This window comes from Colossoma macropomum, unplaced genomic scaffold, assembly GCF_904425465.1.
Source record: "Colossoma macropomum unplaced genomic scaffold, Colossoma_macropomum, whole genome shotgun sequence".
NCBI classification, from domain to species: domain Eukaryota; kingdom Metazoa; phylum Chordata; class Actinopteri; order Characiformes; family Serrasalmidae; genus Colossoma; species Colossoma macropomum.
This window is the reverse complement of record NW_023494789.1, coordinates 50,865,961-50,890,672: the sequence shown is the minus strand read 5'-3', so window position 1 is coordinate 50,890,672 and position 24,712 is coordinate 50,865,961. Positions and strand designations below refer to the sequence as shown.

At 41.2% G+C, this 24,712-nt stretch overlaps 1 protein-coding gene across 1 annotated transcript in view; it reads left to right on the top strand.

Annotated features, from left to right (window-relative positions):
* ripor3 (RIPOR family member 3) overlaps nt 1-24,712 on the top strand; it is a 107,456-nt gene that overhangs the window by 63,404 nt on the left and 19,340 nt on the right. Inside the window, exons 12-15 of the mRNA XM_036571586.1 lie at nt 11,657-11,786; nt 14,850-15,062; nt 17,208-17,600; nt 18,982-19,127. Coding sequence (XP_036427479.1) covers nt 11,657-11,786; nt 14,850-15,062; nt 17,208-17,600; nt 18,982-19,127 — 882 coding nt within the window. The remainder of the gene's footprint in view (nt 1-11,656; nt 11,787-14,849; nt 15,063-17,207; nt 17,601-18,981; nt 19,128-24,712) is intronic.

Genomic DNA, 24,712 nt, shown 5'->3' with positions numbered 1-24,712 from the left:
TTAACACAGTACAACACTTTTAACTGATCTGGACTTTAGACTAAATTTCATTTTGTCATTACCAAAACAATCATAACACTACCCAGTCTAGAGGTCGGCAACCCAAACGTTAACAAGAGCCATTTTGTCTTTTCAAAAATAAAAAAAACAAACCACCTCAGGAGCCACAACATTTTATGTCCGTTTTAACATCTTGGCTGTAAATATGTCTCAGTATGCGCTGATGTACTAGTATAGACTAAAAATATAATAAAAATGAAAACTCAGACTTACTGTGCTCTGCTTTAAGCTTTAGCTCAGCTACAGCCACTTTTCTCGCATCTCCAGCAGGAAACTTTTCTGCAAAAATAGACTAATTTCTTGTAAAATGTCTCTCAACGTTTGACTTTTTATGAGGCTGAAGTCGCTTCTCATTCGACAGCTTCTTGTTCGAATTTTCCCGTTCCACCTTAAATGGTGCCTGAGACGCCAGAATGTAACTGCTGCAGCATTTAAGGTGGAATGGGAAAATTCGAGCAAGAAGCTGCCGAATGAGAAGCGACTTCAGCCTCATGACTTTTCAGTGTTTGAGTTTCTCACTGCAGATTAAACGTATCAGGAAACCAGCTGGAGTGATTATAAACGCAAATGAGTCCATTTATCTCCAAATTATTGATGTTCGTCTTAAATCTCTCTCTTTGGCGTTTCGTTAGCTACTAGCTAGGCGAGATTGTCTGTGTTGCTATGGTGACCAGCAGTCTGCGCTGATCTTCAGGGTTAAAGGGTGAATTAGCAGTTCTACATTAACTCCAGAGTTTAAGACCATTTATTGTTAAACTGTGTTGAACGATCAGCAGAGCTTTATTTTACTGTAAAGGAGGATTATTTTATTTTTACCTACAAATCTAATTCTGCTGTGGAGCCTCAACAGGGCAGTATGAGCCGCATGTTGCCGACCCTTGACCCAAACTTTACGCAGAACTCAAAAAATCACCAGAACATGATCAGCAAACACAGCTTTGAACAGCTGTTCACACAGAAAATCGTCATATTTTACATTAAACCACTAAAAAGTGCTGAACTGCAGAAAATATGACGATTCTTAATGTTCCACACTGATTTTCAGACTTTGGGACTCATTTACTTCAAAACAATGGGATGATGTCAAGCTGGTAACAACAGAAGAACCCTTTTTGGTGCTATAAAGAACCATTTTCAAAAAGGTTCTATGTAGAACCATATACAACACGTTCTCCATCAATCTGTTTTGCCATGCAAAGAATCATTTAATCATGCACATGGTTTTTTGAGTGTTCATGGTTCTATGTAGAACCACTGTCTTTACTGAAGAACCACTGAAGGACAGTCTTTTAAGAGCGTAGTACAGTTTAAACCTCTGTAAATTGTGAACAGTGTTTTTAAGATGAAAGAAGAGAGAAAACTGCTTATTTTTGTTCTATAGCATTTCAGTAACAGGAGTTTCTGAATGTGTGATTTATGCATTTCAAGATTTAATTTGAGCTCATGAGACTCGATTTCTTGAGAACGTTTGATGTTCTCGGTGCTGTGCTAGAGTATGGAATGTGCAGGAACGTCTTGCAGCTGGGGAAGGCCATCATCGCGCTGAGGAATGCTGTCGGAGGCAGATTTCAGAGCCGTTATTCTGTAATTGAGCAGAAACATGCAGAGAAAATTCCCAGCATCACACAAACCCCTCAGTGAAGCACTTCAGCACTAACGCAGGCCAGCTGTGGAGGAGCAGCTGATCACAGAGAACAGGACACACCCAAACTCTCTTCATCCCCTCTGTCTCTCTCTCTCTCGCTCTCTCCATTCCCCTCTCTCACTCTCTCTCTCTCTCGCTCTCTCCATTCCCCTCTCTCACTCTCTCTCTCTCTTGCTCTCTCTCTCTCTCTACTCCCTCTTCTGTCTCTCTCTCTCTCCATTCCTCTCTCTCACTCTCTCTCTCTCTCTCTCTCTGCTCCCTCTTCTGTCTCTCTCTCTCCATTCCTCTCTCTCACTCTCTCTCTCTCTCTCTCTCTATCTCTCTCTCTCGCTCTCTCACTCTCTCTCTCTACTCCCTCTTCTGTCTCTCTCTCCATCCCCCCCTCTCTCTCTCTCTCTCTCTCTGCGCATGCGCGGGTGTGAGCGGTAGAGTGAGCGGAGCGCGGTGAGCGTGAGTGCGAGTGGTTGGCGTTTTGCCAAACTTTTTTTCTCTGTTGTTACGTCGTTGTCAGTCTGTATCTGTAGTTTGTTTGAGTGAGTTTGTGTGTGAGTGTGTGTGTGTGTGTGAGTGAGGTGTGGTGGGGTGTGTGCGGGGCGTCAGTTACCGGCGTTTTGCTGGGAGCATGGCGTCCCAAAGCCCTAGGCTGTATGAAAGCCTGTCTCGCCGGCATGGTGTAAAGGTGGAGTGCCGCGCGAGTGTGGAGGAGTGCTGTTTGGCGGCGGGGAGCGTCGTCGGGTACAATAATGTTGTGTCTGCTTCGCGCATGAACAGCGCTGTGGTGATGTTCCTGTCCACTGTGGACAAAGCTAATGAACTGGTGCAGAGTGGACTCATGATTAATGATCAGTTCGTGTCTGTTCTGCCCCTCAGTACTCCGTCCAAAAAGATTATTCTGTCAAACGTCCCCCCGTTTATCTCTGACGAGCTGATCGCTCAGGAGCTGTCCCGGTTTGGAAAACTTGTCTCCCCCATTAAAAAGATCCCCCTCGGCTGTAAATCGCCCCTGGTGAAGCACCTGGTGTCGTTCAGGAGGTTGGTGTTCATGGTGCTGAGAGATGGTGAGGACGAGCTGGACCTGGTGCTGAAGTTCAGAGTCGAGGGGTTTGAGTACACGGTGTTTGTGTCGTCTGACACCAACATGAAGTGCTTCAGGTGCGGCCTGACCGGACATCTCGTCCGAGCCTGCCCTGAAAAGCTCAGCGCTAACGCTAATGATGCCGGGAGCGCGGAGCGGCCGGGGCCTGCCGCGGCTGAGCCCGCGGTGGCCGTCCCCCCTGCGGCTGCTGCTCGGCCGGCTGCGCGGGACCCGGCGGCTGCGGCGCCTGCGGGGGAAGAGCCGGCTGCGGCCGTGCCGGCCTCGGAAATGTCTGCTGGGGTTGCGCCGGCCGCGGACGAGCCTTTCCCGGCGGCGCTAACCGCGGAGGAGCCCGCTGTGGACGAGCCTGGTGGTGAGGAGCAGGAGCGGGGGATTCCTGACCCGGGGGAGCAAGATAACCAGGTAAGGGACAGCGGTACTGAGATCAGTCTAGCTGGTACAGCAGTGGAGGTGGAAATGGAAGTGGAGACTGTTTTTAAAGTTCCTAATAAAAGAAAGAAGCGGAACCGAGGGAAGGGCACTAAACAGGCCAAAACAGACAGCAGTGCGGTGAATGAAGTGGAGTCTGAGAGCGAAGGCTCTCTGTCTGACTCGGGCTGGTCGGTGTGCTCGCAGGAAGAGAACATGGCTGTGCTCTATAAAGTTGACGATATAAGAAAGTTCTTGCGGGTCACTAAAGGCCAAAAGGGCGTCCGTGTTGAAGAGCACTTCCCAAATAGTTCACAGTTTATCCATGACGTCAGGCATTTTAGGAGGGAAGGGTCCTTCACCGCTTTAGAAGTCTACAGGCTGAAGAAGATCCTGACCAGACTTAATAAAGTGAGCACTGAGGATGAGATCTGACACTTCCTGCCCTCCCTGGTTCAGAATGGCCTCTGTTTTTAGTGTTTTTTATCTATTTTATTTTTTAATGGGTGATGTCAGAGTGGCGAGTCTGAACATTAATGGGGCGAGAGACTGTGGAAAAAGAGCAAAGCTATATGAGTTGGTGAAGCAGAAGAGACTTGATGTAATATTTGTACAGGAAACGCATAGTGATGTCAGTAACGTGGCAGACTGGGCTAAAGAGTGGGAGGGGCTTGCCTTTTTAAGTCATAACTCTTCTTCCAGTGGTGGGGTGGCTGTTCTTTTATCACAGAGTTTTACTCCTTGTTCTTATTCAGTGGATGAAATTTTAAATGGCAGACTTTTAAAAGTGACAGCGTGTTTTGAGAACACTGTTTTTGTTTTTATTTGTGTTTATGCCCCAACTGGGGGGATGGACAGGATGTCCTTTTTGGACACTCTGGACACCGTAATTGCAGGTTGTGGTTCTGATGAGTTTTTAATACTGGGTGGGGATTTTAACTGTACAGCAGACAGCATGGACAGGAACCACATGGAACCGCATGCTGCGTCCCGTAAGAGATTGTGTGAGATGCTGGAGGCCCATGACTTGTGTGATGTCTGGAGGAACTTCCATGGAGGGCAGAGACAGTATACCTGGGCACATTCAAGAGATAACACACTCTCATTGGCAAGGCTGGATCGATTTTATGGTTTTAGGTATCAACTTTCTGCTTTTACACGCTGTCTTATCTCCCCAGTTGGTTTTTCAGACCATTGTATGGTCCAGTGCACAATAAGGAAACGTAACGTTAAGCCACAGAGTGCATACTGGCATTTTAACACTGCGCTTTTAGAGGATGCCAATTTTAGAGAGTCTTTTACTTTTTTTTGGGATGTTTTTAGCTCAATGAAAACATCTTTTAGCTCTCTGCTGCAGTGGTGGGACATAGCTAAAATACAAATTAAAGTATTCTGTCAGCAGTACACTCTCAATGTCACAAGGGACATAGCCAGATCTCTCAAAGCTCTGGAGACTGAAATAGTGGCGCTCCAGGGTTTAGCAGAGGCCACAGGAAATCGGGGGCATATTGAAGCTCTGAAAACAAAAAAGACTGCATTGGCTGACCTTTTAGGCATAACAGCACAGGGGGCGCTGGTCCGCTCACGTTTCCAGCGCGTGTCGGAAATGGATGCTCCTTCAAAGTTCTTCTTCGGTCTCGAGCGCAGAAATGGACAGAAAAGGTTTATGCATGCTGTGCGTACAGAATCAGGGGATCTCTTATCTGAGCCTTCTGAAATTCGGCAGCAGACAATCAGCTTTTTCTCAAAGCTGTACGAGAGCGAGTGGGCAGAGGCACGAGAGGTGGAGGAGGGATTCTTCTGTGACCTCAGCCAGCTCACGCGAGAGTCTGCTGCAGTGCTGGATGCTGATATCTCTCTGGGGGAGCTGTATGAGGCTCTTCAAGGCATGGAGAATGGTCGGGCGCCAGGTATTGATGGTCTCCCTGTTGAATTTTACAAAGCGTTTTGGTCAGTGTTGGGGCAGGATGTGCTGGATGTCCTCCAGAACAGCATAAGGGAAGGGAAGCTTCCGCTGAGCTGTCGGAGGGCCGTTCTAACCCTGCTACCCAAGAAGGGGGACCTAGCTGAACTGAAGAACTGGCGCCCTGTCTCTCTATTGTGCACTGACTGCAAGCTGCTCTCAAAAACGTTAGCCTCGAGACTGGGGAAGGTGATGGAGCAGGTGGTTCACCTTGACCAGACGTACTGTGTGCCTGGAAGGTCAATTTTTGACAATGTATATCTAATTCGTGATGTTTTGGAAGTCTCCAGACTATTGGGCTTAAAGACTGGTCTTATTTTTTTGGATCAGGAAAAGGCATTTGACCGGGTTGAACATGGCTATCTGTGGAAAGTTCTGGAGAACTTTGGTTTCAACCCGGGATTTATAGCCATGATCAAGGTTTTGTACAGTGACATTGAGAGTGTACTCAAAGTTAATGGTGGTTTATGTGCTCCTTTTAAAGTGCACAGAGGTATTAGGCAGGGCTGTGCTCTGTCTGGCATGTTGTACTCTCTAGCTATTGAACCTCTGTTGTGCAAACTGAGAGACTGCATCTCCGGTTTGTTTATACCTGGCTGTTCTACTCCACTGTGTGTCTCAGCGTATGCAGACGACCTTGTTGTGATAGCAAGTACCCAGACTGATGTGGATGTTTTAGATAGAATTTTAAATGATTTTAGGGTTTTATCGTCTGCAAAAGTAAACTGGACCAAGAGTGAAGCAGTTTTAGTTGGTGACTGGGATGGTGGGGAACCCGCGCTTCCAGATGGGTTGATGTGGAGAAGGGGTGGTTTTAAATATCTGGGGGTGTATCTGGGGGACAGTATCTGTAGTGCACAGAACTGGGATGGCATGGTTGAAAAGATTAAAGGACGCCTCAGTAAGTGGAAATGGTTAGTCCCCCAGATGTCCTATCGGGGAAGGGTGCTTGTTATCAACAACCTCGCTGCATCATCGCTCTGGCATAAACTGGCCTGCGTGGACCCCCCACCGAATCTGCTGGCGAACCTGCAAGCCGTGCTAGTGGACTTCTTCTGGGATCGACTGCACTGGATTCCGCAGGGACTTCTACATCTGCCAAAAGAGGAAGGGGGGCAAGGACTCGTCCACTTGGCTAGCAGGGCCGCTGCCTTCCGACTCCAGTTCATCCAGAGACTTCTTGCTGGTCCCAGTGAGCTGGTTTGGAGGGCGGTATCATGCAAAATATTACACACAGTAGGTGGTCTGGGGTTGGACAGAGCATTGTTTTTAATGAGCACCAAAACACTGGACATTGCTGGGTTGCCTGTTTTTTATCGAGGACTTTTTAAAATCTGGAACTTTTTTAATGTGAATAAACAGGCTGGCTCCGCTTTGCACTGGCTGTTGGAGGAGCCTCTTTTCAACGGCACACGACTGGACTTGGCGGGCACGATCACCCCTGCACTGACTAGAGTCTTGTTGTCATCAGGAGTCACAACCCTACGCCGGCTGGTGGACGTCGCCGGACCAGATCTCACTCGGGTGGAGGACGTGGCTGCGAGGCTGGGGATGAGATCTCTGCGAGTTGTGGCTCAGCTGCTCGAGGGCTGGAGGACAGCTCTCTCTCCTGAGGAACGCGAGCAGGTGAGGGCCTACAGTGCAGGGGTGGTCAGTCCTACGGAGCATGACCCATTCCCGGACATCACTATCACGCCGGACCTACAGGACTGTGAAGGCCCCCTTCTGGAGTGTGAGGGGGAGTCCAGAATGAACTTGGGGACAGTGTCTGGTAAGCTGCTGTACAGAGCCTGTGTGAAGGTACTGAATAAGAAAAGACTGCACAGTAGAACCGACACACCATGGCGTGATGTTTTTAATCTGAGTGATGATGTGAAGCCGGAGTGGAGAGCACTGTATAAACCACCATTGACTAAAAAAGTAGCTGACCTGCAGTGGAGGATTTTACATGGTATTGTCTCAGTCAACGCTTTTATTTCTGTTTTAAATCCTGAGATTTTACCACAGTGTCCTTTTTGTCCCCAGAGAGAAACTGTGTTTCATGCTTTTATGCACTGTTTTAGGCTTTGCTCTTTGTTTGAAGTTTTAAAGAATGTTTTTAGGTCTCTTAATGTGACTTTTACACTCCAGACTTTTATCCTTGGTTTTAAGTACGTCAGAAGAGAGAAATCCAAATGCCAACTGATCAACTTCATTCTTGGGACGGCGAAAATGGCGATATATATCAGTCGTAAGAACAAGGTGGCGCATGGTACTGACTGTGAGGCCACAAGGATTCTCTCTAGGCTGGTCAGATCAAGGATTTTAATTGATTTTAATTATTATAAAAGCATGTGTGATGTGGAGGCCTTTGAGGCGATGTGGTGCTGTGGTGGGGCCGTGTGCTCAGTATGCGAGGATGAGCTCTGCTTCGCTCCTGAGCTCAGATGAGCCGGACTGGGTTTTATTTGTTTTCCTGTTTTTATCTATTTATAAAGTGTTTGTCTTATTTTTATTTAATCAATTAATTTATTTCAATATAGCCTAAGATGACACTTTGTGACGGATGACTGTTTTAAAAAAAATGCTGGTTCAATAAAGGACCATCAAAAGTCAAGTCAAGTCTCTTTCTCTCTCTACTCCCTCTTCTCTCTCTCTCTCTTGCTCTCCATTCCTCTCTCTTTCTCTGTTCTTTCTGCTCTGTCTCTACTTTCTATCTTCTCTCTTTCTCTTTCTCTCTCCTTTCTATTTCTTTCTTTACTCTCCCTTCTCTCTTTCTGTTCTCCCTTCTGTCTATCTCTCACTCTCACTCTGCTCTCTCTCTATTTCTACTCTCCCTTCTGTCTATCTCACTTTCTCTCTCTCTACTCCCTCTTCTGTCTCTCTCTCTTGCTCTTACTCTGCTCTCTCTCCTCTCTTTCTCTATTCATCTCTGCTCTCTCTATCTTCTTTTTTCCCCTTTCTTTTTCTCTACGTTCCACTCACTACTTACTTTTTCTCTGTCTTTATCTTGCTCTCTCTCTCTCTCTCTCTCTCTCTCTCTCTTTTTCTATTCTACCCCATCTTCTCTCTCTCTCCCCCTTTCTTTTTCTTTCTATGCTTTCTGTCTCTGTATCTTCTCTATATGTGTTTGTTTATCTTGCTCTCTCTCTCTCTCTCTCTCTCTCTCTCTCTCTCTCTCTCTCACTCATATCAGTTTTCACTGTTTTTGTCCTCAGGTCAGGTTGAGGGGCTTTTCATGGCCCCTTTTTTACAGCTTCACTAAATTAAACACATCTTACAGCCTGTAAAGTCTCTGCCCTTCACTGTGTATAAATATTTATATAACAGTTTATTTAATATCTGTCATGCAGACGCTTTTCTTCAGGATCAGATATCAGTCAGACTTTAACTTAGACAATGACCACTATATAAACTATAACTGTAAACTATATATTCTCATAAACTACACGCTTATTAATCTTAAGACACAGTACTGGACGCTATTGCAAAATTAAAATTCACAATATTTTCCAAATAAACAATCAGGGGTGGAGCCAGCAATAATAATGTGTGCAAAAAGCAAGTGGGAATTAATTACATTGATTAAATATTTTAAAAACTGTTCATTCATGAATTATTCAGTATCTACTATTAATTATTCAGTATCCACTATGAATTATTTATTATCCACTATGAATTACTCAGTATGTATTATGAATTATTTAGTATCCACTATGAATTATTCAGTATCCACTATGAATTGTTCAGTGTCCACTATGAATTATTCAGTATCTGCTATGAATTATTCAGTATCTGCTATGAATTATTCAGTATCCACTATGAATTATTCAGTATCTGCTATGAATTATTCAGTATCCACTATGAATTATTCAGTATCTGCTATGAATTATTCAGTATCTGCTATGAAATATTCAGTATCCACTATGAATTATTTAGTATCTGCTATAAATTATTCAGTGTCCTCTATGATTTATTCAGTAGCTACTAAACCAGTGTTTAAGTTAAAGAGTGTAGTTTGAGTGTTGGCGCTCCAACAGACAGCTCTGTGTCAAGTGACCCAGGATCTGTCCATTGTTTTCTCACTGTACCTCAGTGTGCTTGTACACTGAAAGAAAAACAAGCCTGAAAACAATCCAGGTCCAGATTAACCTTGACATTTGTGTAGCTACAGTGACTTTCACAAATTAAAAAGTTCCAGACCACAGCAGTTCTCCCAGTTTAACCTCAACCACTCGTACACACGCAATGCACCCTCATTTCAAAGCATGAGTTTTCTGCTTTTACACATTTAATGTTCTGTTTTGAATCTTGAGAGTGGTTTACCTAAGAATGCAGCCTGAAGCTGCTGTTATTAAGCTCAGTCTGGTTTTGATCCACCTCAGGTTCATTAGAGTGCTGACTCTGAGTTTAGGTGCTCCTGAATCTTACATTAACCAATACGGGTGGGTGATACAGCAACAATATAACATATGACAAAATTTTATTACTGTGAATTAATCTGTATCCACTGAGTTATTCAGTATCTACAATGAATTATTCAGTGTCTACTATGAATTATTCAGTATCTACTATGAGTTATTCAGTATCTACTATGAATTATTCAGTATCTACTATGAATTATTCAGTATCTACAATGAATTATTCAGTGTCTACTATGAATTATTCAGTATCTACTATGAGTTATTCAGTATCTACTATGAATTATTCAGTATCTACTGTGAGTTATTCAGTATCTACTATGAGTTATTCAGTATCTACTATGATTTATTCAGTATCTACTGTGAATTATTCAGTATCTACTATGAGTTATTCAGTATCTACTATGAATTATTCAGTATCTACTATGAATTATTCAGTATCTACTGTGAATTATTCAGTATCTACTATGAGTTATTCAGTATTCACTATGATTTATTCAGTATCTACTGTGAATTATTCAGTATCTACTATGAATTATTCAGTATCTACTATGAATTATTCAGTGTCTACTATGAATTATTCAGTATCTACTATGAGTTATTCAGTATCTACTATGAATTATTCAGTATCTACTATGAATTATTCAGTATCTACTGTGAATTATTCAGTATCTACTATGAATTATTCAGTATCTACTATGAATTATTCAGTATCTACTGTGAATTATTCAGTATGTACTGAGTTATTCAGTATCTACTATGAATTATTCAGTATCTACTGTGAGTTATTCAGTATGTACTGTGAGTTATTCAGTATCTACTATGAATTATTCAGTATCTACTGTGAGTTATTCAGTATCTACTATGAATTATTCAGTATCTAGTGTGAGTTATTCAGTATGTACTGTGAGTTATTCAGTATGTACTGTGAGTTATTCAGTATCTACTATGAATTATTCAGTATCTACTGTGAGTTATTCAGTATCTACTGTGAGTTATTCAGTATCTACTATGAATTATTCAGTATCTACTATGAATTATTCAGTATCTAGTGTGAGTTATTCAGTATGTACTGTGAGTTATTCAGTATCTACTATGAATTATTCAGTATCTACTGTGAGTTATTCAGTATCTACTATGAATTATTCAGTATCTAGTGTGAGTTATTCAGTATGTACTGTGAGTTATTCAGTATCTACTATGAATTATTCAGTATCTACTGTGAGTTATTCAGTATCTACTATGAATTATTCAGTATCTACTATGAATTATTCAGTATCTACTATGAATTATTCAGTATCTACTGTGAGTTATTCAGTATCTGCTGTGAGTTATTCAGTATCTACTATGAATTATTCAGTATCTACTGTGAGTTATTCAGTATGTACTGTGAGTTATTCAGTATCTACTATGAATTATTCAGTATCTACTGTGAGTTATTCAGTATGTACTGTGAGTTATTCAGTATGTACTGTGAGTTATTTAGTGTCAACTATGAATTATTCAGTATCCACTATAAGGTATTTATTTTATTTTTTTGCACTGTAGTGATCATAACCAAATAAATATATGTTTAATTCCAGAAATGTTCCATATGGTGATGCAGGTTTGTTGTGACAGTAGCCATTACTGCTTCATGCATTTCACAAACAACACTACGGGTGAGAAAAGTCATCAAAACAGCATGTTTACAGGCTTGTAGTTTAGGATGGAGTAGTTATTGATCTGCGCAGGTGGCTGTTTTGTAGTTTGCCATGTAGCTGAATGTTAAGGAACTCACACTCCAAAAGCACCTGTTGAGCTTCTAACGATGTGTCCTGCCAATCAAATTGTGTCAATTTAGCAATACATGTGTCCGTTCTGTCATTGCAATCCTTAATGGTGTGTTAATTAGCAGCTGGTTCTCAGCGGAACGAGACAGTTATTGTGAGCTTTCATACATTCTGTTATCACAAATAACAACATGGGTAGAACGCTTCTCAAACAATCAGATGGTGCTGTCTAATCAACATACCTTATCGTCATATTGACCAGCTCTACTGACCACTCCATCTCTTTCTCTCTCTCTGTTTCTTTTTCTGTAGTCCTTTTGACAGCGGCGAGGTGAAGCCCATCGTGTCGTCTGCCAGCCGACAGTCTGTCCACAGCAGGAAGGGATCCATGTACAGCTGGACGCCTCCAAACACCCCCAGCTTCACCGAGAAGTACTTTTTAGTGAGTGTTAGTGAGACACATACACTATCTGTCCAAAAGTAGCCAGACAGCCCTTCTAATAGTGACTAGGCCCTTTTCACACTCCAGTGCTGTTAAGAGGATGTAGCGACAAAGCACGTAGCAACACATCCGATTAGCCTGCCGGTCATATAAAAAAACGGCAGTAGGACACTTAGCAAGTTGTCTTGAGGACCTTCTTCATATCTCAGGCAGTGATGTGGACCGATTTATAAAAGATGACACACACAGACAACACACACCAAGAATAAAGGATACAGGCAGTTTCAAGTTACTTTAACACAGTCAGCCAACTTAGTTAACATGACTGCAAATTTTTGGCTGGTTTTCATATTTACATATATTTAAATTGTTAATGTTTTTATGTGTACATGCAATTTCAAATATTGTGAATGAGGAGGTGATAGTGAGGGTCAGATCGTACAGATCACTAGCCACGTTTACATGCAGCCTAATAATCTGTTAATAATCTGGCTAATAGCTCAATAGGAATAGAATAATAGACTAGACTGATTGAGGCCATTCGGAATAATATTTCTGTCTGATTAAACGAGGTGGGTAATCCTGTAAATAATCCGTTAAATAGAAGAATAATATCTGTGTAAACGCCTGTATCTGATTACATTCCCTATCGGAAAGTTTAAGTATGTTCTGCATAGTGAGAGTTTATACCGTTCAACATGGCGGAGCAGAAACTGGTCTGCAGAGGAGACGAAGTTTATGCTCTGATCTTTAAAAGACGGCGGTGGGACGGACGTCCAGCTTATGTGTCTCAGAACACGACGTCTTCCTCTCGGCCTTCTTTAATAAGGACATGTGAAGGACGTTTTCCTGAGACTGATATCATTTTAAAGTGATTAAAAACACAAACACTGCTCACTGCTGCTCGTCTCACTCTGACTGGACTCCCGTGATGCTCGTTGTCATGGTAACAGTCTACACTAAGTGGTTCTTTTAAGTGGTAATTTTGGATCGATTACTTGTAGTGAGCATGTAAACTGAGATTTTCCATCAGATTGTTGGGTAGAGTGAGAATATAAACATATCAGTCTTAATCTGTAATCGGAATGTATTTAATCGGATTGGCAAAAATCTTTGCATGTAAACACAGACACTGAGGAGAAATGACAACCATCACAAAGTAATGTTTGACCCAGTTAAGCTAGCAGCGCAGAGAGAGTCAGCTAATCAACGATGCGAGCTACCAGCATTGACCAACTAATGAGCTCAAATCTGTGGCTGCAGTGCTCTGTTAGGTCAGGCTGCTTCTGCAGTATCAGTAAACTGCTTTACGACTGTAAACTTCCTATGAAGTTAATAAATATTCTGTTCCATTTTAGGTGGTGCTGCAGTTACGTTCTGGTGCTCGGAAATGCAAAAAAGGCCCATTAAGCTACTTTAAGCAGAACCCACTGCTGACACGTTTTATCAGTCTGACAGAATTCACAATTTTATACTATTTCCCTGTTTTCTTTCATCGGTATTCCCAGCATGCATTACCCAAATACATCACACACACAATAAGGACTGCCAGCCACTGATCTATAGGCTAATAAATACAATCAAACTGGCATTAATGTAATTTTTACCCCAGTCATCAAACAAGAGCATAAAGAAAACAGCAATTCTACATTTGGGTCATTCTACAGAAACGGCCATTTTTGTGTCCTTAGCGTTTACAGATATATAACACTTAAAAAACGTTTATATTTATTTTTATGTTTACAATTAATTAATATTTTTAAAATAAAACAATACATTATTTTAACAATTATACCTTCATCAGCCATAAATTTAGCAATATTGGTTTTTAAATCAATTATCTAGAATTCCAAGCACCACAGAAGAGCTCGTCCCCACAGTCATGTGTGAAGGCTGAGGCCATATTTTGAAGAAAAAAAAACACATTTTTCTGCAATTTTAACTACAATAATCTATACATGACTATGAAATATATGATGACATAAAGAAAACAAAAGCCAAATAAATATTATAAAATATATAATGAAAGTTCCCCAGGAGTCGTGTCACTGGTGTTACTGTGTAACAAAAAAATCTCTTATTTTGAAATAAAAGTCACACTGATGACATCACTCGACTTCCTTTTACCTGTTTTCTGAGGATCTATGAAGAAAAGCACATGGTGAGTCCACTGTGTCTTTCAGTTATCAGAGATTTTCTCATTTAGCTCATGATTTCATATGAAGCTTTTAGCTGAAGTCACTGGTGTGACCGACTTTATTCTGAGGTAACTATGAAAAAATAGAACACAAATGGATTAAATTTCATATTTTAGTGGATATTCCATGATTGACAACATGTGGTTTGATGCTCTGTAGCAGTTATTTTGTAAAATGCATTTTTCATTAAAATGTCTCTGGTGTTCCTTTATTATGTGTAACACCAATGAGGATCAGTAACACCAGTGACTCCTATGGAGAGATAGGAAAGTGGACGTTTCTGTAGAATGACCCATTTATTCAGCAGCAAGTGTTTGCTAGAGACAAGTTTTTACCCTTTCACTCAGAGAAATCTAGATAGCTGGTTTGCTAACTTTAGCTTTTAGCTTGTTGTCTGTCTCATCTGGTGAGTAATTTCTGTGGTTTGAGTGATCAATTCTCTCAACTGTAATGATGATTTGATCACAGTTACTACAGATATACGGCTGAGATATTCAGCTTTGTAGCAGTAACTTTAGCTCTGTTTACAACAGATGTAGAAATGGTTGAATCTTGATTTCAGAACAAATCGCTGCTGTTGGAACAAAACCTCGTAACTTTACAGGAGAAGGAAAAAACCTGCTTTACTTTAAATGTAAGTCAATGGAACCAGACTTTTTTCCAAGTAATTTTGATCCATTTGTTTTGCTTCCATTCATTATAAACACAATGTAAAGAGCAACAGGCATTTTCAAATGATATCAAAAATGAAAAAAACAAAAAGCGGAGATGCAAGGTTTTGTTCCGACAGCAGCAGTTTGGAAGGAACATGTTCTCCAAGCTTTCTCACACCAACCTCATCTCCTCCGTCTCCTCTGTGCTGCAGTCTATGATGCGTCAGCTCCAAGATCCAGATGGCTCGTTCTCTATTGGCTCCCGCGAATCCCGGGGCGTGTCTCTGCTCAGCTACCTGTCTGACTCCGCCCAGGCGCTCACTCCGCCGGCCTATGAGAGAGCCGGTCGTCTTCCGGTCACCCCTGAGCCATCAGCGGACACTCAGTCGGTGGATGATGATCTTCTAAAGACCCCCCTGGGAGAGGTGGGATTAGTACAACTACAGAATTTGGGTCATTCTCCATTTGGAGTGGGAATTCAGATGGATACATTTCTTTCAACCCAAAACTAAATAATCTTAATGTGTCAATTAACATCTCCTGTTATCATAAATGCAGAAAGGAGAGCTTAATTCCAGACATATTCTACAGTCATTGGTGTTGTATGAATGTGGTGTAGCACCAGTGACGGTGACTCCAGTGACATTCTGAGGATTTTGTAAACTGGCCGACTCATTGGTGGTCAGGTGACCTTCTGCAACTATTTAAAATCAATAATAAAAATGATAATTTGTCATTATTTTGACAAAATTTTAATTACCCAGTCATTAAAGCACACAATACATCTGACACATAGAAGTTCTGAGCTGCCTGCTAAACAAAAATTATTAATAAATGAATTAAATATAGTGAGCGAGTGTGACTCGCCTTCTCAGGCCTTGGGAACGTTTCCTCTCTGATGAGCCTCGACCCAAAGAAGCAGTTTAATAGAGCTGAAAATACTGTTCAAATGTAGAATAAGAGTCCTGATAACACCAGTGACCACAATCTCTGTCACAAATGAATTGTTTAAATAAAATACATATTTTTTAAATGTAGTATAAAGTTAATGATATAAAACGTAAACATGAATCTGTTTAAATAAATTTCTAAGTTAAACCTCTTAAAAATATTGTCTTTTATTAAAAATTGTTGAAAATTGGGTTTGTGATGAGCAGTTTTACAGGTGCTGAGCGACTATGAAAAAGAAAGTCAGAGAATCATAAGGGGAAAGTGTTATTCAATCTTAGGTCAAGTGTGTAATATAATAATACATACCAACTTTTGGAGCTGAGCCTGATATTTTAAGCATCTTTCTAAGCCCTGAAATCTTTCTGACATGGTTTCCCACTCCAAGTGGAGAATGACCCATTTACAAAAATGTACATAATGATGATAGAAATGTAGAAACGGATGTAGAAGCCGTCAGTTAGTAAGTGTGATTTTGCCAGTAAAAACACTACATAACTTTAGAATTAATACAAATAAACATAAATACAGTGAAAAAGTAAAAAGTGTTGTTTTCGGTAAAGTTGTGAATATGCAGGGTTGGTTCGTGACTTCTCGCTGCGCTCCAGCCATCACATGGACTTTTTCAATTCCATCACCTGATTTAGTTTGATGAAGTATTGATTAGATGAAGCAGGTGCTGGATGATCACTGTAAATACTGAACTTCCTCCAGGAGAAATTTGGAAATGGTTAAGAAAACTCACAAATCACAATGGGTTGTTCATTTGTTTATTTGCACTCATTCTAATTGTTTTAACAAATAAAATAAATCTATCTACAGTTGTATGCAAAAGTTTGGGCACCCCTGGTCAAATTTTTTATGTTTTGTTGATTTTCTGAGTAAAAATAAGTGAACACATCCTCTACAGAGACGCACTTCTGCACATTTAAATATGCAATTATTGTTTATTTGTTAAATTGAACATGTTGGGGAAAGAAAATAAAACATAACATGTGGCGTGTGCAAAAGTAACAGCACATATTGTATTTTTTTTCTAATATGTTAAACTCAGCAAATAAATAGAAATTGTGCAGGACTTTGCAGAAAACATTGACATATTTAAAGGGTAATTTTTTTTCACATTTTTTGCACATTTAAATGGTTAAGATGTAATCAGAGTCATTCAGAGTGGTTTGGTGTGAAACGCTCTGTTCTAGAGAAACTTACAGAGTCAGAACTGTTCACAGTGGTGGTGATAGGAACCAGACGTCCACCTCTAAAAGCTCCCTCACAGAAAGTTACTACATGAAATGGTTATGAATTCACTGCCTGATGTCTGAGACACTGTTTTACCATAGTTTTGAGGAAATTTTGGTCTAAGTCATATCTCATGGTGAAGGGATACATGCAGGGTGTTGTGAGGCAAAATAGACCCAAAGAAAATGTATCACTATTTTCCATCATCAACATTCCATATAAACTCAGAAGACTCGTGTAGGTTCACTGGTGGTTCTGGATAGTAAATAAAATGTCTATATTTGTGTTGTGTGTAGTCATGGCGACCCCTGGTTCCTATCACCTGCTTTATTGTAACTAACTGTATTGCTAAGTCAGCCAGAATAACTTTATATTCCTTCCAGGGGGACGAGAGTGGAGAATGGCCTTCAGAGCCTGAGACCAGCTCTCCGAGCCCACGAGGCAGCAAGCGAGACTCTATATTCCTCTTCCAGCGCTACAGTACTCCTGATATCCTCCGGCAAAATGGGGAGGTGGCCACCAATCAGGAGGTGGAAGCAGAGCAAAGTACAGCAGCAGAAGAGGTCAGGGTGGAGGAGGCCTCAGCAGAGCAGGAGGTGAAGGAGAAGCCCAAGGTTCGGGCAGGAGTTGTTGGGAATTCCCAAAGGAAAGCAGTGGCTGTGAAAGTTAGCTTGGCGCTAGCAGAGCTGGATGCTACGCTGCAGGAAATGAGCTGCACTGAGGAAGAGTTAAAACGACTGGATCTACAAACGCGGCAGTTCTATCAGGACCTGAAGGTGAGATCATCAGCAGCCTCTGAAGAGTGAGCCACTGAGTAATGTGCACATTTTCCAACAAAATTATTGCCAAATCTTAATATATTTGATATATTATGATATATTTTTTTATGTGGAAATAATGCACACATTTAGTCAAGTAAATTCAGTGGTGAACTGTGGCTATTAGAGCCACACTTCTAAAAAAGGTGCTTCAAGGGTTCTTTAGTAAAGAAAATGGTTCTATAAAGGGTTATCTGCTTCACGAAATGGTTCTTCAGATTGATGGAGAATGTTCTGTAGATGGTTCTATATAAAAACAATTTGAAAATGATTCTATAAGGCATCCAAAAGGGTTCTTCTATTGATATGATGTCAAGCTTGTAACAACAGAAGAACCCTTCTGGGTGCTATATAGAACCCTTTTCAAAAGGGTTCTATATAGAACCGTCTATAGCACATCCATGCACATTTTCCATCAATCCGAAGAACATTTCATGATGTAAAGAACCCTTTAATCATGCAAAGGGTTCTTTGAGTGTTCATGGTTCCATGTAGAACCATTTTCTTTACTAAAGAACCCTTGAAGCACCTTCTTTTTAAGAGTGTAGGCCTTCAGTTTGGGCCATAACTGTCAAAACTAAGCCAAATGAATGAATAAACACCTCTATGTTAAAGTGTATTTCTGCGAGCACCCTATGGGGTTTCTAATAGTATGTTAGCTTTGTAATATACATTATCATATATCTGAGTTTGTGTGTTTCAGTGTTACAGTGGCTCTTTCAGTAAAGAGTTCTGTCATAGAGCTGCTGCTGCTGTTTAACATTCCTAACAACTACCCGGAACCTGCTTAGACTCGACTCACAGTCAGTGATGTATCTAGAACTTTCAGAAGGACTAGAGTGACTTTTTCTGATGAAATTGGTCCCACTGTAAATCAAAAAGTGATTGGCATGTTGGTAATCTAACGTGTAAGGCCTTCAGTCCAGCTCCTGAAGTCCTAACCAATGGGAGTGCTCACCTGGCTGTATCTACCTAGATACCACAGAAAGAACAATCCTGATTGGATCATTTTCCAATTCAAGATTTTCACCCTTTTATTTCCAACTAAAACTTAGGAATGGATTAAGAGGTTTGGAACAGACATCTCCCAATAGAAAGTACCCTATAAATGATGATTTTGCATATATTTAGATTATTGCTGTCTCTGTTAATGTATTGGGTTTAAATAGATCAGAACATAATCCTTATAAATATCCAAGGTCTGAATACTTCATTGTTTTAAATAGTTTTTAGACTGTTGAGCTAATTCGGGAGAATGGTCCATATAAGAACATTCGTTTTTGCTCTGTTAAATTATTGATCTCTTATTTGTTTCTAATTTTTATACCCTCGGTCTCAGAGGGACATCTTCCCTCTCCAGACCTCCTCCAGCGAGACTCTAGCTGTAGAGGAAGAAGAAGTGCTGGGCAGTTTCGACTTCCTGTCCACCGACTTCAGCACAGACGACATTGACTGCATGGGAAGCGTCAGGCTCAGGGACACTGGGTAGGTCAGGGGTCATTTACTACACCAAGAGTTTGTCTTTCTTTCATTAATCACAGATCACAGTGGAGAAATTACAACTATAACCACAATATCTACTGACTGAAGGGTTTTTCAGGACAGATCTTAACGTAGAAATACACACTTAGAAACAAAGGGGTGAAATACAGGGGGTCCTGAGAAGTCTGGAACCCCCTAACTAACCTCTTGTACTAACCTCTTGTACCTCTTGTTCTGGAGGGTCCTTGAAAATAAACTTAGTGTGAAGTTATGCTTTCCGTCAGGAAAAAAATAGACACTCAAATCCAGATTCAGTGAAGATGATTGGGTAACACTTTCTATGAATGTCACCTTTGTAAGCATCTATAAACACATTAATAACATGTTATAATGCATTCATAAGACATTATAAACATAGCTATAAATATTAATAAAAATGCATTATACGTTATAGCCATGTTTATTGTGCATTATGAATTGTTAACATAATACATTATAAGTACTGATCATAACAAATTATAAGAGCTCATAAGTCGTATTTGTCCGCTCTAAGTAAAGTGAAGCGTACTGTACTAAAGCCTCCCCCAGTGTTCAGAGTGAGGCTTCAACTTGAAGAATTTACTGAAGGATTTACTGAAACACTAAAACATTCACAGTAAAGCACATTACAGGCTTCAAATGTCAGAGTTTAAACTAGAGCTGCCATCAGTGTTTTACCCAATGTGGGAAAGGTAATGTACACCACCGTTAGCTTGGTATTTGTCTTTACTTACGCCTGGATTCCTAGAAAACTTGCCCTGTTTATCAAGAGTTTGGTGTAAAGAGTGACTGTTCCTCATTTCTCACACTTTTCTTAAACATTCTCAAGAATTCTTCAAAAGTCACTCAGAGTGGTTTGGTGTGAAACGCTTTGTTCTAGAGAAACATAAAGAGTCAGAATTGTTCACAGTGGTGGTGATAGGAACCAGACGTCCACCTATAAAAGCCTAACTAAAAGTTATTACATGAAATGTTTATGAAAATGCATTTATTTTGTCCAAAACATTATTGATGAAACCCATTCATGGTGGAGTGATGCATGCTTTGCATTGTGAGGCAAAATAGTCCCCAAAGAAAACGTTTAATTTCTTCTTAATTATCACTATTTTACCATCATCGTCATTCCATATAAAACACAGAAGACACGTACAGGTTCACTGGTTTGTGAGTCCAGTCAAGAAGACCATCCTCTCAGGATGTCTTGTTTTGTGTAGCGCATTTGCTAAAGCTAAACGTGACATTATTGCTGTGATTTCTTCACTGTTTTTCAGAGTGCTTGACCCTCACAGGTTAATAAAGCAACTCCCAAACTAAAGATTATCGGATCTGTTTTCATTTAGCTGCATTTCAGTGAGTGCCAGGAGCGCTAAAGATCCAGGCTGCTTGTGCACTAAACTCAGGGAGAAATTAGCTTGTGTATGCTAATGCTAGATCTCTCAGCACTAGAAGAAAATAAACAGAGCCACATGGTTGGCCTGTGAAGTTGAAATGGAAAAGTACTTTAGTTTGAGTGTTGTGGGGTTGCTTTCCGTAGCTCGTCCAGTAGAGATGTTCAGCAGAAGACTGTATAAATGGTTGGGATGGCAACACAAAAAAATCAAAATATTTCTTGCATTTTTGATCAGATGACTTGTCTGGTGCTGAGATGATGATTTGTTTTTATAGTAGCAGGGTTTAGTTCTCACATTTGCTCCTTCTCTTTTTAATGCAACTAAAAGTTTGATTTAGGAGCGCCGGTGTGAGAACGGATTTTGACTCACTTCATTATGCGTTTCATTAAGCATTCATTCATTCATTCATTCATTCATTCATTCATCATCTTTAACCGCTTAGGTTAGATAGGTTGTGGTAGTGTAAGGGCCCAGCCTGCACCCTAAGTTGACATATGTTCAGGAAACTCCAATTCCCAGAAGCCCTCGGGCTGATTAGGCACAACCTGGCACACCTGTGGACTCCTCTACTTAAGGCTGTGGCAAACAGCAGCCCTTTGTCACACCTTTGTAGAGGGGTGACCGGTACGGTACTTAGCCCAGGTGGGTATTTAAACAAAAAGGAAAGGAAAAAGAAAAAAAAGAAAAGAGGGCTTGAAAAACAAAAGAGGGAAATTGCTCCAAAACTACGTAAAAACCAAAAGAAGGCTTGAGCAAGAAATGACTCCAAGCCATACAAAAGGTGTTTACTCTGCAAAAGGCAAACAGGTGAAACAAAGTGAACCTTCCTCTCAGAATCACAGAGGAAGTGCTTTTTGTTTTCTGATTATCTTTTATTTCACTTTTCTATCTCAGTCTTTGTTTGAGCGCTGCTTTCAGCGTCCCCTTTGTTTGCCTTTTTCCCGCCTTTTTATTTTCCATTCGTTGAGATGTTTTTCCCGTTTTCACCCGTGCTTCCTGGTGGCACAGCAGTAACTCCTCGGACTGCCACTCAGTGCATTCAACTCCAACGTGCACAATCACCAAGGTCACACTCCATCACCTCAATACATTAATTTAATACCTGTTCTCACGGGTTTTCTTCTCTGCACTTGGGTCCGCCTCCCTGCCGTCCCGTAACAGGTAGCAGTTGGGAGAGCAGAGAATCCCAGACAGCTCTGTCCCCCGCAACTTCCTCCAGCTCATTCCAGGGGACCCCAAGCCGCTCCCCAGGCCAACTTGGAGATATAATCCCTCCAGCAGGTCCCAGGAAGACCCCGGGGTCTCGTCCCAGTAAGCCATGCCTGGAACAACGGGAGGCGTCCAGGGGGCATCTTGATCAGATGCCTGAACCACCTCAACTGGCTCCTCTCAGTGTGGAGGACTAGCGGCTCTACTCCGAGCTCCTCCTGGATGACCGAGCTCCTCACCCTATCAAGTAGAGTGTAGCCCACCACCCTGTGAAGAAAGCTCATTTCTACTGCTTGTATCCTCGATCTCATTCTTTCGCTCATTACTCAAAGCTCATGACCACAGGTGAGGGTCGGGGATGTGGACTGACTGGTAAACACAGAGCTCTGCCTCATGGCTCAGCTCCCATCTTCACCACTACAGTCCAGTACAGTGACCGCATTACTGCTGCCGCCTGTCCCAGCCTGCGGCCGACCTCACCATCCCGCTTCCCATCACTCACCAACAAGACCTGAGATACTTAAGCATGAATAAAATAATATTTACAGGGCACAATGAGAAAATTAGCCCAGTGGCTCATCATGCATGTCAGTAGACGCCTAACCAACCTGCTAAATAACTGACCTGCATAGCTGTTAAGTTCCTGGTTCAGTTAAGAACTGTGGGTTACTGCCTTTGCTGTGGTCTTATCGCAGTGAATGTAAATCTCAGTGGGTAAAAAGTTTGTTTCGCTGCTCAGTGGCTTCACAGAAACAGCCAATATCAGGCTCAGCGACATGTTTCCAATGCGCTGCCCAGCATTATTAACCAATTCGGCTCTGTCATCATTTAAACCAAAGCCCTGGCGCTTAAACAGGCTACTAAATCTAATGGTAGGCAAAACATCCAGCAGCTAAATGGTCCTTTCATATAAACAGAAAAAACTCCCAAATAGAGCATTTAATTTAATTGAGAAGTTAGAACTGAGGGGAAATGTGTTTGGTATAGCCGGTAGGCAGGGCCTGTTTTACATTAAAATAAAAGCAAAGCAGCTGAACTCGTGCACGACTAGTGATGGACGTTCCAACTCTTTTCACTGAGTCAGCTCACCAATAAAAACTGACACTTTCAGCTCCAAAATGGCTCTTCGTTAGGTAGCATTCACAGTATTTTGCATTCCAAATTAGTAGATTAAAATAAATTTACATTATTATAATAGCAATTTTATATAGCTCATTTCCATCAATCTGAAGAACCTATTTATGATGCAAAGAACCCTTTAATTATGCAAAGGGTCCTTTGAGTGTTCATGGTTCTATATAGAACCATTTTCTTTACTAAAGAACCCTTGAAGAACCATTTAAGAGTGTACACAGGTAGAGATATTCACACAATTCTTTAGCTCCTCTCCCATCAGCTCTTTATTATTCTTTATTCTATTATTGTAGTTTTATTTGATTTGTCTCTTAGTTAAATGCTTGTTATCAGTCTGTTTGTCTGGTCTGTTCAGTGTGTTAATGCCATACATGTGTGACTCACCAAGACTGATTACTTGTATGTGTAACACATTTGGTGAAATAAAGTGACTCTGATTGTGATTCTGACTTAAAAAGAGGGAATAAGTTTGTACTCGTAGATATTTCTGTGTTGATTTCAAATCAGGAGCACCAGTGGTGGCAAAAAGCTTACCGTAGAACCCTGAAGGGTTTAAGACCACCCCAGCCACAACCTCTTGTGCCTCTGGGGTCTCACGGGAGGCAGCATCAAAGCATGACCACCAGCTTTAGAAGCAGTTTGTGCTCTAAATAAACACACTGGGCTGGTCCTGGAGAACATCAGCAGTGCAGAGATTTCCTATTTCCCATTCAGCTTAATAGTTTAAAGCTGGAGAAGAAACTTGGACACACAGAATGGAAACCTCAGTGCTCACAAAGTGCCTCCAGTTTTGTAGGTCACTGGTTCTGCAGCACATCTTGCTACCTAATTTAAGCTAAGCTACAAATGTGTAAGTAGGTCTGTAGAGAAAAGAGAGGTACACTTCATTTCTTGGGCAGGAATGGAAACTAGTGGTTGGTGTAGTGTGGTGGGTAACACCACTACCTTCTACGCTGTAGACTGGGGTTCAGTCCCTGCCTGGGTAAACACTCTACACTATACCAATAAGAGTCCTTGGGCAAGACTCCTAACACTCCCTTCACCTACCTGTGTACAATGATCACATTGTAAGTCGCTCTGGATAAGAGTGTCTGCTAAATGCTGTAAATGTGAAATATTTGTATACTAGTGACACTCTTACAAAGACGGCTCTTCAAGGGTTCTACTAAAGAAAACTGTTCTATATAGAACCATGAACTCTCAAAGAACCCTGTGAATGATTATAGTGTTCTTTGCAACTGGAAAATGTTATTAGATGGCACCAAAATAGGTTCTGCTATCATTACAAGCTCGTATCGTAACAATTACAGAACCCTTTTCAAAAACATTCTATATAGAACCATCTACAGCACGTTCACCGTCAATCTCAAGAACACTTTCAAGTTGCAAAGAACCCTTTAATCATGCAAAGGGTTCTTTGAGTGTTCATGGTTCTATATAAAACCTTTTTCTTAGTAAAGAACCCTTGAAGAACCATCTTTTTTAAGTGTGTATATAGCACCAAAATGTTTGTACCAACAGCGATCACAAAGTACAACATCTCGTCACTGTGCTGGGACATTATTGTACACTGAGCACCAACTGGACATTATACACCGATCAGGCATAACATTATGACCACCTTGTTTCTCCACGAGTCGATCTCACTGTCCACTCTATTAGACGCTCCTACCTTGTCGGTCCACCTTGTAGGTGTAAAGTCAGAGACGATAGCTCATCTGCTGCTGCACAGTTTGTGTTGGTCATCCTCTAGTCCTTCATCAGTGGTCACAGGACGCTGCCCACAGGACGCTGTTGGCTGGATGTTTTTGGTTG